This window comes from Mustela nivalis (assembly GCF_964662115.1).
Source record: "Mustela nivalis genome assembly, chromosome: 13".
In the NCBI taxonomy this organism is placed as follows: Eukaryota; Metazoa; Chordata; class Mammalia; order Carnivora; family Mustelidae; genus Mustela; species Mustela nivalis.
Window position 1 is genome coordinate 44939961 of NC_139032.1, and position 17638 is coordinate 44957598.

Genomic DNA, 17638 nt, shown 5'->3' on the forward strand with positions numbered 1-17638 from the left:
CAATTCCATGTTGTTCAAGGGTCAACTGTATTTATACTGCTAAAATATTATAATAAAGTTAAAACACACCACTTAAAATAGTTTTTAGTGTGAAGCCTTACGTCTGAAACTTTTTAACTTGAAAAAGAAATTCAAAGTAAATTGCAAAAGTAGCACAGGAGTCACCATACTTTCACCCAGCTTCCCCTAAACTGACATCTAACTGTAGTGTTTTATCAGAACCAGGACACTGACATGGGCACATTACTGTTAACTAGATATAGAACGTAATCATTTTTCACCATTTTATAAAACTTTCATATGTGCATTTTTATGTTCTCTACCCATTAACTTTAAAAATACTTGTTTTATAGGAGTTTATACCGAGAAATCCTCTTCTTATCATTAGTATCCCTTGGAAGAGAGAATATTGATATTGGTAAGTTGGTTAATTAAGGATTACTAAAGGAGGTTCTTTCATTTTCTAAAGTAATTTACAGAATTATAATTAGTTTGGATAAATATTGATCCTCTACTTTCCAAAGATTTCTTCTTTTAAATATGCAGTTTATAGATACATATAAAATTACTGACATTTTTCATTTTATAACTTCTAACAAATCACAACTGCATTTTTGAAAATGTCTTTCAGAGGCTTTTGACAATGAATATGGACTTGCATACAATAATCTATCTTCAGAGATTCTTGAAAAGCTGCAGAAAATTGATGCTCCACCAAGTATCAGTATGGAATGGTGCAGGAAGTGTTTTGGAGCACCTCTCATTTAAATAAGATGCTCAGTAGATTTTCAACAAAGCTTGAGGGAATAGATTCCGTTGGCAAACATTCAAGGTTTATTCAAATGCTAACAATTGATGAAAGGGAAATGAAGTTAACGCTTGGGACAACATATAATGAAATATAATTCATACTGAATCATCTCACAACATAAAAATGCCCCAGGGTTAGTTATCTAAAAGGCTTGCAACTTCTGAATGGTTCATCTGCCTGTGCATTGATCCAAAACGGTTTTTGGATTTCTCAGTGTATTTGTTTGATAATGCGAAACTATTCATTCTTGGCATTTGTTTGTATTTTAAGTTGTTGGTCTTGGGGAATAGCAGTTTAATGTAAACTTGCCTAACCCCCCAAAAAATGAAATCTCAATTACAGGAGCAACTGTTTGTGTATGTGTGTGTATATATGTGTGGCTGTGTAGGGATTTGTATGTACAGCCATATTATATTTATTAAAATTCCTAGACTGCATGTTGCAATACAATTTTCTGAAAGGGGTCTGCAACTATTACATGACTACTACTAAACTCAGCTGTAGTCATTAATCAAAACTATTTTAAAGTCTGAGGGCAGCCTTGCCTTAGGTATTCTCTTCCTTAGCGGATTTTATCTTTAATATCCAAGTGACTTTTCATCCTCTTCCCGATACCATGTTAGTTTACAACAGCTTTAAGATTGGAATAAAGGAACCAATCATAGTTTAAATGAAATCAAACCAGCCTCATAATTTACAAAATTGGAATGTGCTTAAAATTTTATTTTTTTGACCTCAAATTGTTCAGGTACATCAATTGTTGCTGTTGGTCACTTTTAAAAACCTGTGGGATAAACTTGCACTGCACACAGAATTTTATTCTTGTATATTTAATTTGTATGCTTGTTATTTGTGCATTTGTAAATAGTTTTTTAGGATGGATCAATTAAGTCTTAAAACGTTAAAGCTTATTGAGCTTGTTGCCAGTAGGTTCAAGAAAATCATGACCTCACATGCCTGACATTTATCATGGCCTTTCGTTAAAAACCCTTAGCAACAATTAAGGTTTGCCTTAACTCTGCAAGATTTGAAAAAGCCACTGGTTGTGTGCTTTACAGTAATTATGCAGATGACTGAATTAGTTGATAGAATTTCCAGGTGTTAAAATGTCCCACCTGGTGTAATCTTTTAGAACTTTTTACTATACTAGTCTTTCAACATTTCAGGGCTAATCTAACCTATGCAGATTTTGTTTCAATTTATTATGAAATTGCTGAGTGAAAGAACTTGACAGAAATTATGTACAACTCATTACCTTAAAAATGGATCATTTGCACTATCTCAGAATATGTATTTTTGCAATTTAACACTTGGTACTTAACATTTACTGTCCCAACAAAGTTTGTAATGATCTTACATCTAAGCTTGAGGTTGAATAAAAATGGAAAATTCTTGTTTGCTGTTTGCTTAAGGCTCCTGAAATGTGTGCAGTTCTAACCTTTGTGATTTTTAGAGTTTGATAGTGTTTTTCCCCTTCTCTGTAGTCTTCATTAACTTGAACTAAATTACCTACCAAAGCACTTCCTACTAAGTTAAGGAGGATCACCTCACACATTGAAGATTTGGCTCTACCGTTCCAAAGTATACATTTCCTAGTAAATAACTCAGCCATTATACATTGGAAACCTTACCCTGCTTTCATTTAGAAATAGGGGTTGTTGTGTTTAAAGTGCACAAAGGCCTCTTCTAGTACCTGCCACAGAAAGGGGACCACTAAAAATTTACTGCAAACAAAACTGTAAGGCCAGATAATGCAGTCATTATCCATACATTTAGAAATATCTAGAACGATTGTAGCCATGTATTAAACTTAAAAAGCATGAGAACTTCTGCAAACAATCTTTCAAATTAGTCCAGATGTTTAGCATTACTTACTAGTTTTGGATTTGATAGTCTTGACTGTATACCGGACTTGCCTTCTGGACTTTACCCCAACTGCGGTGTTTATTCCTTTTATGTTATCACTTACAAATGCTCCATTTTCCCTTTCTGCCTTTTTAGTTTGACCTTAATTTATGGATCATCAGTTGCCAATTAAAATTTTTCATGTTATTCAACTTTTTAATACCATGTATTAAGAGCAGCATTATCTCCCCCAGCTAGCTGGTTCAGTCTGAGGACTGGCATTATTGACATTAGCTGGGAACTTATTACTAACATACAATCTGGGGCCACAAATCTTCTGAATCACAATCTGCATTGTGCAAAGCACAGCTTCAGTCTCCATGTTAAAGCAGTTTGAAAATTTTACTTACCTGTGGTTAAAACATGTATTCCAGCAAATAAGGAATTCCCATTCTTCACCCTTAAAGCGTGATGTGCCTTTTTAAGAGCCTTCTAGTCTATAAAGGATACTTCTAACTGCAATTACTATACAGAAACTAGACAGGCTACATTAGAAGTATACTACTTTGTGCATCCTTCACTGATCTAAGTGTTTCTTAAAGGCACAGTGTGAAACCATAAAAATGCATGAGTAACAATTTACTAGAATTGAAAAGCTTTTGTTAATATAATTTGCACTGGTTTTAAAAGCTTTGTGAACTGTTTTAAAATGGTATCTGTTAACTATGCTTTTAACAAGGTATCTTTTTTACTTATGACAATGTCCATCTTCTTAAGGGCACTTTTCATGTATTGTGTATAGATCTTTAAAACTGTACTCCTCAAAATAAAGTGTACAAAATATTAATAGTCCTAGTCCCTTATTTCCCCCAAATTGTTCCACGCCTTGCTTGAAAAAGCAATAGGTACCTTATGCTCAGAATCCTTTCCTGAGCCACCCACCGATCCCAAAAGAAACCCTGTTCTGGCCATCCACTGTTACAATACTGTCTCAACTGCTCACCTTGAAGGGTTTCACTTTGAAATATCTCTTGCAACTTTATCCACCATCAGATTGCTGTATATAATATTCCCCTATTTATCTCACTTTTTTCATCCATTTATCTATGATTTATCATCAATGAAAAGTCAATGAAGGGGATTTAATGTCTGATCTTATTTATTTGTCACTCTTAGAAAATCTCATTTTTGACTGGACTCAGACTTAGAGGTAGAAGCTCTCAGAGAGGACAGCCTCCGTCTCTTGGCAATCTGTTCCTGGCGTTTTTCTTTGGCCTCCTAAACAAAACAAAAAAGCAGTTATAGTTTGTCCGGCTTAAAAATCCAAAGTCAGGCCTGACTTTCCCTCCCCCAGTCTTCTTGATTTACCTTCATTCTCTTGGCCAAAAGTTTAGCATATTCTGCAGCCTCTTCCTTGTTTTTCTTAGTGCGCTGTTTCTTCAGAGCAATACGCCGACGTTTGTGTTGGAGGACACGTGGAGTAACAAGACGCTGTATCTTGGGCGCTTTGGTTCTAGGTTTCTTACCTGAAAATTTAGATGACGATTCAATCACTTGTCAATACCCATGTTCATCAGGATCCACATCTACATTTTAAAAACATTACTAACAGGACTACCTAGAACTTACATGTAGGAAGCCTTTTAAGCCAAATCTAAACTACTATATAACTCAATAGACTTACCACCCTGTCAACAAAACCCAAGACGGGCAGAGGAAGCAGCAGACTCCCCACTGAGAGCCCCACATGAGGCTCAATCCCGAGACCTGGAAATCATGACAACTATCTGAGCCACCCAGGCGCCCTGTTCCTAGGATTTTGAATCAAGTATTTTCCTTCTAATGGCCACAACTCCTACAACTGCTATCCACATCTCAGATCAAGAAAATAAAGGCCAGGAGTTAACAGTCTCAGAATTTCCTATTATCTTCCTGACTCCTAACCAAAACTAATGAACTTTAGGTCTGGTAAGTTATCTTCAGATAAACATACGTCAGTAACCCAGGCAAAATTTCACGTAAAATTCTAATACTCTAGAGAACCATCAGATACAACAAGGATTAGTAACAAGTGCCCATCTTGACCCTCTTCCCAATATTTTCCTAAAATACGGTAAATACATAATAGATGGACTTTCTATTATCTGTATAAAATGCTACAGACAACTGAAATTGAGCAAACCCCAAATTGCATAATTTCCCCTACCTTCTTTGTTTAAGGGCTTTCTCACAACATACTGGCGGACATCATCTTCTTTAGAGAGATTGAAGAGTTTGCGGATTCTGCTGGCTCTTTTGGGCCCCAGGCGTCGAGGCACAGTAGTATCAGTGAGTCCAGGAATATCCTTCTCTCCTGAGGAGGAAAGTGATCAGAACTTCTTAGTTCCACAACTTGCTTACAAACAAGAACCGTAATTACTGTTTATGCATTGGTAAAGAAACAAGTCCAGTGGTCAAACTGGATACTGCAAATAAAAAACCATTTTGGTAATCAGTGTCAGGGGTGCCTTGGTGGCTCAGTGGGTTAAGCCTCTGCCTTCAGCTCAGGTCATGATCTCAGGGTCCTGGGATCGAGTCCCGCACCTGGCTCTCGGCTCTCTGCTCGAGAGGAAGTCTCCCCCCTACCCCCACTGCTCGGCCTACTTGTGATCTGTCAAAGAAATAAATCTTTAAAAATAAATAAATGAGTCCGTGTCAACAGAAACTGAACTCAAGAACACAAGAAACCTCACCTTTCTTTACAATGACCAAGTTGAGAACACTGAGATTAGCATCCACGATGCAACCCCGAACAGATTTGCGCTTTCTCTCTCCCGTCCTCCTTGGTCTGTAGCAGGAATGCCCCTTACTCAGCAGCAGGCGGACACGGCCATGGGTCAAGACACCCTGCTTCATGGGGAAGCCTTGTTTGTCATTGCCACCACTGATTCGGACCACATAACCCTGCAGAATACAGTGACACGTTGTAAAATAAAGGATTACGGCCCTTAAATCCTCAATCAAAGCCCATTTGAAACTTACAGTTTTCTCTGGTTACTAAGTTTTGTCTGTACCTTCAACTGGCCAACATCAACGAGCAAATTCTTCTCAATTAAGTCCCATTTCTAATCTATGTTTTACTAGATGTAACAGTTCGAGCAATGGAAAGATTATGTTAAGAAACGACAAGTACAAACGAGCAACCAACCAGAAACCACCCTTGTTGGCACTTTCTAAACCACTTTAGGTGTGTATTCTCCTTTGGCCTACACAGAACCCCGCAAGGTGACAGCTCTACTTCAAGCGAAACGTGGAGGTGTAACCCAAGGTCAGAAGACAGAACCCGGAGCAGGAACCCCGCTCCACAATTACCAATCAGCAACAGCACCGACAGTTAATTCGGTAACCAACCTTCCATTCTTCACCGAGGGCGTCCGCAGCAACCTCTGTGGCCATACGCTTCTCATAAAAGGTTCGAAGTTTGCGTTCATCGTCCACTTCAATGAGTTTCTGGCAGCCAGTAGCTGGGAAAGAGATGTTCAGCTAAGGATTAAGGGGGGAGGAAGGGGAGAAGAGCTTTAGAAAACCGCAGAACCACCAAAAAGCCATTACCTAACCCCCCAGACGAGGAGCCGATACCTTCAGGTGTCGGTTTTGTTGGCTAAAGCACACGTGTGCATAATAACGCACAAACATCCCACTAAAACTAAGCTCATTTTTCCTCAAGCCTCGCGGAATGACTCCGGGGCCGAAGGGCCCTCCGCAGCCTTTCAGCCCGACAGAGCAAGAAGCGCGACCCACCGGCCGCCAACGAGGCAGCAGGGCCGCATTCGCCCGGCCGAGCGTGAGGACGCCACCATGGCGCTCCCCGCCCGGCGCGACTCCAGCTGTAATCGCTCGCCATCCGCTCTCCTGAGGGCCCTCGGACCCGAGAGCGGCAGGCTTTCTCCCGCCTCAGACTCTTCTCCACCTGGAGCTAGGACTCTGGAGAGCCAGGACGGTAGCACTGCAATGTTCTGGGGCTCGATTCGCCTCCCCGGAGCCCACTTCCAAAAGCCTCCACCACTTCCTACCTTCATCCTGAAGCAGCCTAACGCCTCCGAGGCGCCACGAAAAAGAGGCCCGACTTCCGCTTAGCCCATGTCTCATAGGCACTTCTAATTCTCGCGAGATAAGCTGCCGCCAGGGATAGCGGAAGTGAGCGCCGGCGGGCGGTACTTCCGGAGGCGGGGTTAATAAGCCCTGAGAGGTGGGCTCGGTCGGCGGTGGAACACCGGCTATCCTGCGCAAGTTTTTCTGAAGGTTATATTCTCTTTGGTTGACCTGTTCCGCTTTGTCCTGAACCAGGGTGGACTCCCGCTGGGCTGGGTCCCGAACACTCTGTCTTTGCTGGTACCATAGGGGAAGGGCAGGACCAGAGTTCAGCTCTTTTGGCCTCTCCTGTACATTAGACACCGTCTGAATATTTTTAGTTTTTAGTTGAGAAGCTTGGGGTGCTCTGGTTCCGGTTCACAGCAGGACGCCCTGAAAACCGTGATTTGTCTGTCCTCTAACCGCTCTGCCGTCATCGTCGTTCTGTCGCAGAATCACACCTTCCCATTGGCCCAGGTCAATAACCACAATTACCCTAAGTTAAGCCAGGCCACCATTGGGTGGCTTCTGTCTCTGGATCTTTTACAGTGAAAAATTATATCGCTGTTGCTGGAAATGCATCATTTTCCACTGCAGTTAAGTACTTTGCAATCTCCTTTTCCTGACCTCAGACATCCCACAAATTCATCTATTGCCATTTGTTAATATTATGTAGGTCGTTCAGATTAGATGTCCCAAGAAAAACCTTTCCTGTCCATGCTCCCTATAATAGAATCCCACCTTTTATCTCTGGTATAGCACTGTTTTCCCTTCTCATACTTAATGATACATAATTGGTATGTTTATGGTCTCTGCCCTCTCCTAAATGATAAATGAGGCAGGGCTACTGTCTAAACTTCTCTATGGAACACATAGGACACAGCAAAGTGCAGGGCACATAAAGAATAAGCATTCAGTAAGTATTTGTTAACTTATAGCCCCAACTCTGGTAGGTATTAGTATATTACAGTGTGGTAATATGGAACCAGCCAGTAGAGGGAGAATAAGTGAATGTGTTTTATAGTAAATCTTGAATCTGCAGTGATGCAATTCTTTTTTTTTTTTTTTAAGATTTTATTTATTTATTTGACAGAGGGAGATCACAAGCAGACAGAGAAGCAGGCAGAGAGAGAGGAGGAAGCAGGCTCCCCGCTGAGCAGAGAGCCCGATGTGGGACTGGATCCCAGGACTCTGGGATCATGACCTGAGCCCAAGGCAGAGGCTTTAACCCACTGAGCCACCCAGGTGCCCCAGTGATGCAATTCTTAATAGTACACAAGACATGAAAAAGATACAGTGCATTTAATAGTCCTCCAGAACATTCCTGGGAAGGCAAGAATGGGAACCCAGGTGGTCTAACTCTGAAGACCACACTCAGCATCCTTAAAGAAGGAACATTTATTGTCTATTATTTACTCCATATTTTTTTCAAGAAATAGAAACTGCATTTCAGGTAAACAATCATTTACTTTCCAAGATGATTACATCCCTCCTCCTCTTCTTCTCCTTCATTGTTGTCGTCACATTCTTCTTCTTCTTCTCCTTCTTCTTTTTTTAACATCACGTCTTCTTCAGTATCACAAAGTTTTGAGTTTAGGCCCATTTCACATTCGAAATTGAAATAGTCCACTAAATCCTGTTTGATCACCTAGTATTAATGTATAGAATGTTGATGAAATGACACATTTAAAACCTGTGGAATTTTTTGGTAATGAGGTGAAATTGATATAACAAAATTAATCATTTTTAAGTAAACAATTCATCAGCATTTAGTACACTGACAATGTTGTGCATCTACCACCTCTGTCTAGTTCCAGAAGGACACTGTGTCACCATTAAACAATTGCTCCCCATTCCCTTTTTCCAGCACCCAATGGCAATCACAGCTTGAGTGCTGTCTCTATGGATTTACATCTTCTGTAAATGGAATTACACAATATGCGAACTTCATGTCTGGCTTCTCATGTTTTTTAAGTTCAACCACCTTGTAGCATTTATTAATATTTAATTCTTTTTTATGATTGAACGATATTCCACTATAAAGACTATAATTTGTTTATCCATTCATTCATCCATTGACGGACGTTTGGATCATTTCCAACTTTTAACTCACGAGTAGTGCTGGTACATTTGAGTATCTGTCTTTAATTCTTTGGAGTGTATACCTAAAAGTGGAATTGCTGGGTCATATGTAAATTTTGTGTTTAACTCCTGGAAGAACTGCCCAACTATTTTCACAACTGCTGAGCCATTTTATATTCCCACCAGCAATGGATGATTGTTCCAGTGTCTCCAAATCCCAGCCAACACCTGTTGGCCTTCTTTGGAAAAATAGGAAGCTATTCAAGTACTTTACCCAACTGTGTTTTTTAGTTCTGTTTTCACTGAAGTAGTAGTAATAGGGAGTTAATGTGAGACAAAGAGTCAAACCATGACTACTTCTCAGATTTTTCTTCTTCTTTTCATGTTTTTTTTTTTAATTGTGGTAAAAAACACAAAATTTACCATCTTAATCACTTCTAAGTATACAGGTTGTAGTGTTAAATATAATTGTAGGGTACCTGGGTGGCTCAGTTAGTTAAACATCTGACTCTTGATTTCAGCTCAGGTCATGATCTTAGGGTTGTGAGATTGAGCCCCGCATGTTGGGGCTGTGCTGTACTTAGATTCTCTCTCTTCCTCTTCCTCTCCCACTTGCTCATGTGAGCTCTCTCTCTCAAATAAATAAATCTTAAAAATATATATATACACATATATTATATATATATATCACAACAATGTGATTTTATATACGTATATATATATAATCATATTGTTGTGAAGCAGGTCCTCAGAACTTTTTCATCTCACAAAACTGGAACTCTATACCCATTAAACAACTCCTCTTCTTCCCCACCCCACTTCACCCACCCCACCCTGGGTAACCACCATTCTACTTGGTTTATATGAAGTATTTCAAGTAGTCAAATTCATAGAAATGGAATCATGTAGTACTTATCTTTTTGTGATCCTTATTTCACTTAGCATAATGTCTTCAAAATTCATCCATGCTGTAGCCTGTAAAAGCCTTCCTTTTTAAAGCTGAAGAATATTCCATTGTGCCTATATACGACATTTTGTTTATTCATCTGTTGATGAGTATCTGGGTTACTTCTACCACTTAGCTGTTGTGAATAAGGCTGCTATGGCAGGTGAGAATTCTACCACTGAACCACCAATGTATGAATAATGCTGCTATGAACATAGATGTGAATATATCTGTTTAAGCCCCTGCTTTCATTTCTTTTGGATATACACCCAGAAGTGGCATTGTTGGATTATACAGCAGTTCTATTTTTAATTTTTTAAAAAGATTATTTATTTATTTATTTCAGACAGAGAGAGCTCAAAAGAGAGCACAAGCTGGGGGCAGGGGCATAGAGAGAAGCAGACTCCATGCTTAGCAGGGAGTCTGACATGGGGCTCCATTCCAGGACCCTGGGATCATGACCCGAGCTGAAGGCAGAGGCTTAACTGACTGAGCCATTCAGGTGCCACTATTTTTAATTTTTTTGAAGAAACTCTACTCTTGGGACGCCTGGGTGGCTCAGTTGGTTAAGCAGCTGCCTTCGGCTCAGGTCATGATCCCAGCGTCCTGGGATCGAGTCCCACATCGGGCTCCTTGCTCCGCAGGGAGCCTGCTTCTCCCTCTGACTCTGCCTTCCACTCTGTCTGCCTATGCTTGCTCTCGCTCGCTCTCTCTCTGACAAATAAATAAATAAAATCTTTAAAAAAAAAAAAAAGAAACTCTACTCTTTCCCATAACAGTCACACCATTTTATAATCTCATCAATAGTACAAAAGGGCTGCTATACTCATTTTGAATTAGTTTGTCTTGTTGAGTTGTAAGAGTTATTTGCATATTCAGAATATTATAACTTTTATTAGATATATTATGTGCAAATATGTTCTCCCATTCTGTAGGTGTCTTCTTTCTTTCTTTCAAGATTGTATTTATTTATTTGACAGAGAGAGAGCTCACAAGTAGGCAGTGAGGCAAGCAGAGAGAAAGAGGGGGGGAAGCAGATTCCCCGCTGCGCAGAGAGCCGAATGCGGAGCTCGATCCCAGGACCCTGAGATCATGACCTGAGCCAAAGGCAGAGGCTTAACCCACTGAGTCACCCAGTTGCCCCTCCACTTTCCTGATAATGTCTTTTTTTTTTTTAAGATTTTATTTATTTATTTGACAGAGATCAGAAGTAGGCAGAGATGCAGGCATAAAGAGAGGGGAGGAAGCAGGCTCCCTGCTGAGCAGGGAGTTCAATGTTGGGCTCCATCCCAGGACCCTGAGATCATGACCTGAGCCTAAGGCAGAGGCTTTAACCCACTGAGCCACCCAGGCGCCCATAATGGCTTTTGATGTACAATAGTTTTTAATATTGGTGAAGTCCAATTTATCTATTTTTTTTTCTTTATGATCATGCTTGTGGTCTTATATCTGAGACAAATCCATTGCCAAATCCAAAGTCAGGATGATTTACCCTTATATTTTTAAAAGATTTTTATTTACTTATTCGAGGGAGAGAGAGAGAGCATGAGAGGGGAGGAGGGCAGAGGGAGAGGGAGAATTAGACTCCTCATGGAGCAGGGAGCCTGTCATGGGACTCTACCCCAGGACCCTGGATTATGACCTGAGCTGAAGGCAGGTAAGTATTGACTGAGCCACCCAGGCGCCCTGTGTTTTCTTTCAAGAACTGTATTGAGTTCTTATATTTGGCTCGTTGATCCATTTTGAGTTAATTTGTTAGTATGGTGTGAGGTAGTGAATCCAACTTTACTCTTTTGCATGTAGCTATCAGCTGTCCCACCACCATTTGTTATTGAGACTATTCTTTCCCTCATTGAATGATCTTGGCACCCTTGCTGAAAATCAAATGGCCATAGATGTATGAGTTTATGAGTCTGGACTCTCAGTTCTATTCCATTGGTCTGTATGTCTGTCCTTCTGCTAGTTCCATGCTATTTGGATTGGTAGCTTTGTAGTAAGTCGAAAATGTGAGTCCTTGGTTTGGTTCTTCTTTTCAAGATTGTCTTAGCTCTTTGGGATCCCTTGTAATTCCATATGAATTTTATGCCCATGTATGAAAAGTATGCCCCGTTGGAATTTTGAGAGGGATTACATTTAATCCATAGATGAGTTTTATCATCTGTACAACATTGAGTTTTCCAATTCATAACACAGAATGTCTTTCCATTCATTTAGGTCTTTTTAATTTATTTCACCAATGTTTTGTGGTTATCAGCTTGCAAGTCTTCTATCTCCTTCTATCATTTTATTCCTAGGTATTTTATCCTTTGGGATTGTTTTCTTAATTTCCTTTTCAGATTATTCATTGCTGGTGTGTAGAAACACATCTGATTTTTGTGTGTTCATCTTATTTCCTAAAACTGCTGAATTTATTTGTTTTCTTGTGGTGTCTTTGGGATCTTCTATTTATGATCATGTCATCTATGAATATAGTTTTACCTCTTTCTTTTCTGTTTGAATACTGTTCATGCATTCATTCATTCCTAATTGCTCTGCCAAGACCTTCCAGTACAATGTCAACTAGCAGCGTTGAAAGCAGGCATCCTGTGTAAATAGTCTTGTCAGTTTTAGAATCACCTGAAAAATTTTGAGGCATAGAAATGACAGCTGGGATTCTAAGTCTATTTTCTATTTGGTCTTTTTTTTTTTTTTTTTTCCTTCATGAGGGAAGCTGGAATTATAAAACCTTCTCTTGCAAGTCAGCCGAAAGCTTTTAACTGATATACTTCTAGTGCCTATGTACTTCCTGATGCATAAATGGCTCACACCAACCTTTGCTCTGAAATTTGCCATTGTTCCCAAGAGACTTGGCTGTGTCTACTACATTCAACTGCAGTCTCTGATGTGCAACAGGCAATCTTTTACATAAATGGCAACTTTTTGTTTCAATACTACATCACAATAATGTTAAGCATATGCTCAACAAATACCAACCCCAAGTATGCAACATGGAACTTCATGACGCTGCTCTTTCAAGTGCTTCGGTTGCATTAAGAAACAAATGAATAGGAAACTGTCTAGGAAAGAACAATCACAACTTAACTTTCAGGCTTGTGGCTGGTAAGTCCTCTTGGCACTGATTTAAGACTGGTTTTGATGCTGAAATGCTCAAATAGAAAGGAATGTGAGTCTTGGAATTAAGAAAACATGGTCTGTTGCAGTAAACAAAGAATGAGGACTATCTCTCAGAAAATATGTAGCTGGGTTCCCCAGATACTTTTGAATGAGAAAAATTAGTTTTTTTTAATAAGAAAGGAAATAATAAAATAGAAATGCATTTGTTAATTGATTACCTAATTCAATTGACTACTTTTACCAAGTGGCAGTAGGGTAGAGGGAATAGCAATGACAGCAGAATGTCCCTGGCTGCGGAGGCATGGACTGGCCTGTCTCCTGCCAGGTCCCTGGGTGGGCTGGCTGGCTCTCTGACCATGGCTAGAGGGCTTGGAGAAAGGTCAGCACCCTTTCAGGATCTCCAAGTCACAGACAGGAAGGTCTCCTGCCAGGTCCTTGTGCCAGCAGAACTGTTCACAGGCTGCTGCTGGGATGGGCTGGAGTCCAGCTCCAGGGCTGTTTCAAAATCTGCTGTTTGACCAAGTTTGACAGGCTTACTCCCAGGAGCTCCTGGATCCCAGCCAAGAGTGTCTTGGAGCCAGCTCATAGGCCACTTCTGGGACTCCAGCCAGGACTGAGGTCCCCATGCCTGTTACCCCACGCACCGGTAGGTGTGACTCCTCCCAAGGCCTTTTGCATATGGTGCTGCTCACAGAACCAAAGCCAGTTGGGGCTGTAGCCAAGTCATGGGGTGACAGAGCTGTTTCTGCGTCTGTGGCCGTGACCACAGTTGGTGAGCCAGCAGCCAGGGTGAGGGCCTGCCTTCTTGAAACAGCTCTCCTTGGTCTTGGCCTGCAATGGGGTTTCATAGTCTACCTGATCTCGAGGCTCCCACAAAGGCACTTTGTCCCTGGTTGGATGCCAAATTATTATTATCGGGGATACAGATATGAGCAAGGAGGTCTTTTTTTTTCTTTAAGATTTTATTTATGTGAGAGACAGAGAGCATGAGTGAGGGGAGGGGCAGAGGGAGGGGAGCTCAATTCCAGAACCCCAGGATCATGACCTGAGCTGAATTTAGACACTTAACCAACTGAGCCACCCAGGCGCCCCTAAGCAAGGGATGTCTTATTTGGTCATCTTGCTGACATTAGTACTTTAAATATTCCTTTTATAAAGGTTTGACTTCTATGTAAATGTTGTAAATATTTTTAAAAGTAAAAAGGTTTTTTTAAAAGTCACAAAATTGAAAAAGAAACAAATTAACTCTCGATTTGAAATATAGTCAGATAAAAAATTTCAAGAAACTGGGGCGCCTGGGTGGCTCAGTGGGTTAAGCCACTGCCTTAGGCTCAGGTCATGATCCTCGGGGTCCTGGGATCGAGTCCCGCGTCGTGCTCTCTGCTTGGCAGGGAGCCTGCTTCCTCCTCTCTCTCTCTCTGCCTGCCTCTATGCCTACTTGTGATCACTTTCTGTCAAATAAATAAATACAATCTTAAAAAAAAAAAAAGAAATATAGTCAGATAAAAAATTTCAAGAAACTGGGGCACCTGGGTGGCTCAGTGAGTTAAAGCCTCTGCCTTCAGCTCAGGTCATGATCCCAGGGTCCTGGGATCGAGCCCCCAAATCGGGCTCTCTGCTCAGCATCCTCTCTCTCTGCCTGCTTCTCTGCCTGCTTGTGATCTCTGCCTGTCAAATAAATAAATAAATAAAACCTTTAAAAATTTTTTTTTCAAGAAACTTTTGAAGACAGTATTCTGACTATGTATTCCTGGTGGGGGATATATTCTAAGGACCAAAGGAAGTGCAAGAAGATCTTAAATTTTACTTAGTAAATTTGCTAATGATCATTGTATTAGTCTCAATTCTGAAACTATTTTGTGTCTATTATAAGACATAGAACGAATAAATCCACTGAGGTCTTGGGAACCAGGATTTTCACTGTGGGATATGTAAATGTAGGGAGGAAAATGTAGAATCTTGTGGAGTCAGATCTGAATTAGAGGTATGCATGCATATATATATATATATATATATATATATATGCACACACATAGATTGTGTATGTGTGTGTGTGAGAGAGAATGGGAGAATAGGCAAGGAAAAGGAAGGGGAAGGAAGATATTTGGAAACAACTGGTAAAATTTAAATATGGATTATGTATTAGACTGTATTACTTAAATAATGTTAAGTTTTAGGTACGGTGGTGATACTGAGACTATGTGGCAGAATAGCCTTATTCTTAGGAAGTGTCTGCTGAAATATTCAGAGGTGAAATACCGTGGTGTTTGTAATTTACTTTCAAATGGCTCAGGAAAAATGTATATGTACACACATACTATATGCTATTATATATATAGCATACGTACACAGGAGAGTATATATATGGGAGAAGTGGAAGCAAATATAAAAAATGTTAAATGGGTGTCGCCTGGGTGGCTCAGTTAAACATCTGACTCTTATTTTGGCTTAGGTCGTGATCTCAGGGTCCTGGGATCAAATGGGGTGGGGGCGGGGATCTACCTGGATTCTCTTTCTCTGTCTCCCTCTACCCCTCCCAAAGTCCGTGCACACGCATGGGCGCACATTCTTGCTCGCTCACTCGCTCTCTCCCTAAAATAAATAAATAAATATTTTATAAAAATGGTTAATTTTCACTGTATCCTTTCAAATTTTCTTCGGTTTTGGCATTTTTCAATGGAAACAAAAAATTAAATGAAGAGATTCAAGGGGTAGAATGCACAGAACTTTACAACTAATAGAAGGGGGAGTGGAGGGACAGCTGAATCAGGAATGCCACCTAGATTTCTGGCTTGTCATGGGGGTGTCATCACTAAGATGGGGAGCTTTGAAGGAAGGGCAGGCATACAGAGAGTGGTGAGACTTCCAGGTTGGACACACCAAGTGTGACGTGTCTAGGGGATACACAGGTGGAAACATCCAACAGCCTGTTGGACAGACAGGTTTGGAGGCTGAGTGACACAGCAAAGGAGGTGAGGTTTGAATTGGGGACCTGTGTGAATCTGCTAGAGCTGCCAAAACAAAATACCACGGCAGGTGGTATTTAGGTGGTTAAACAGCAGAAATTTGTTTTCTTACAATTTTGGAGCTAGAAGTCTCAGAACCCAGGTGTTGGTGGGATTGGTTTCTTCTGAGGCCTTGCTCCCTGGCTTGTAGATGGCCTTCTCTCTGTGTCTTCAGTGCTCTGTCCTCCCTCCCTGTGTGTCTGTGTCCTAATCTCTTCTCCAGTTATATAAATTAGGTTCCATCTTAAAGACCTCATTTTATTTATTTTTTTTTTAAGATTTTTTTTATTCATTTGCCAAAGAAAGAGAGAGAGCGCATATGCATAAACAGGGGTAGTGGGAGAAGAATGCTCTGCACCAAGGCAGGAGCCCGATGTAGGACTCAAACTGACCACCCTAAGGATTGTGGCCTGAGCTGAAAGCAGACGCTTAATTGATTGAGCCACCCAGGCGTCCTTTAAACATGTCATTTTTAACTGAATTACCTCACTAAAGACCTTATCTCAAACTAGTCACATTCTGATGTCCTGAGGTTAGGATTTCAACCTAAGAATGGGGGTGGGGAAACAATTCAGCCCCATACCAGGGCCTGAAGGTAGTCTCTGACCAGGAGAAACCTGACCAAACAGAATACTTTCTTATATTCAATAGCGTTAAGTTAAATAATCCCCAAGAGCAATCAGTAAAGGTAAAATTTCTCCTAACTGACTGGTAAATGAGTTTTTCAAGTGTGTTTGGGAAATGGGATACTTTCCAAAGGGAAGCATAAATACAGAAAGGAAGAGAAGTAATAAGGGAGGAAGTGAGTTTGTACATTTCGGTAAACTCTCTCATATTTGGCCCAAGTCGAGGAAGCAGGAAAAAAAAGATCATTTTGGACACAAAAAAATTAATTTCAAGGGCAATTCCTACTTGTAGGAAGAAACTAATTTTAAATATGCCCCACTATGTTTGAGAAAGGAAGTACAATCAATGAAGTGAAGTTAGAAAAACTCCTTGGCATTATTTCTGTAACTATATCCAGGAGCAAGAATTACAATGGATTTCTCACCCCTTGGGTCAGGGACTAAGGGACGCTTTTACAGATTTGTGGCAAATAAGCTCTGGCATGTATTTATGAAATATTTGGTGGTGGGCTGGAGGGAACAGGAATGACAGAAAAGGTACAGTAATAAACCTGGTTATTGTTTGTTTGAATCAAATCAAGTCACTATATTAGGGCAATCTTTTTGTCTCATGTGTTTTTATTCCTTCATAGCTGTGTGACCTTGGACAACTGACTTGCTCTCTCTGTGTCTTAGTTTCCCCATCTGTAAAATGATGGTAATACCTTTCTTCTAGAGTTCTTGCCAGGGATAAATGAACTAACAAGTGAAAAAGTTAAGCAGTTTTTGTGGCAGAGCAGATTCTCCGTGGAGGTTAGCAATCCCCCTCCTCCCTACTCAGCGTTTATCATCACAGTCAACAGCCGGGTCCCTCTAATTTTGTTCGTGTCCTGCCCACTGCCAGCAATGTTAAGTTGTGCTGCTATGGGGAGTCTTCCCCCACCCCCCAGCACGTGAACCCACGATGACCTTCCTACAAGGAGGAAATGGAAGTTTGAAAGGGGGGGTGGGAGGGTGCGAGGTGTAATAAATGGATTGATCCAGGTGGTGCGGAGGACAGCCATGGGGAGAATCTTCGATGACATCATTCAACAAATGGGTGCTGGGCACCTACTTTATG

The 17638-nt window shown here is 40.7% G+C and overlaps 2 protein-coding genes and 1 long non-coding RNA gene across 5 annotated transcripts in view; 1 reads left to right on the forward strand and 2 right to left on the reverse strand.

Moving 5' to 3' along the window:
• Positions 1-3503, forward strand: part of DENND4C (DENN domain containing 4C) — a 143905-nt gene extending 140402 nt beyond the window's left edge. For all 3 annotated transcript variants that reach the window (XM_082695351.1, XM_082695350.1, XM_082695352.1), the window contains 2 exons: positions 354-418; positions 632-3503. In XM_082695351.1, the coding sequence (XP_082551477.1) occupies positions 354-418; positions 632-768 (202 nt within the window). In that variant the 3' untranslated portion in view covers positions 769-3503. The remainder of the gene's footprint in view (positions 1-353; positions 419-631) is intronic.
• The window catches only part of LOC309846456, a 644888-nt gene that overhangs the window by 209650 nt on the left and 417600 nt on the right, over positions 1-17638 (reverse strand). The gene's annotated exons all lie outside the window — the stretch shown is intronic.
• RPS6 (ribosomal protein S6) lies at positions 3798-6984 on the reverse strand. Its single transcript, XM_082695365.1, has 6 exons — positions 6709-6984; positions 6047-6178; positions 5389-5599; positions 4863-5009; positions 4025-4182; positions 3798-3934 (listed from the first exon to the last, which is right to left on the reverse strand). Exons 1-6 carry the CDS (start codon positions 6712-6714, stop codon positions 3839-3841), a joined length of 750 nt encoding a protein of 249 aa, XP_082551491.1. The 5' UTR covers positions 6715-6984; the 3' UTR covers positions 3798-3838.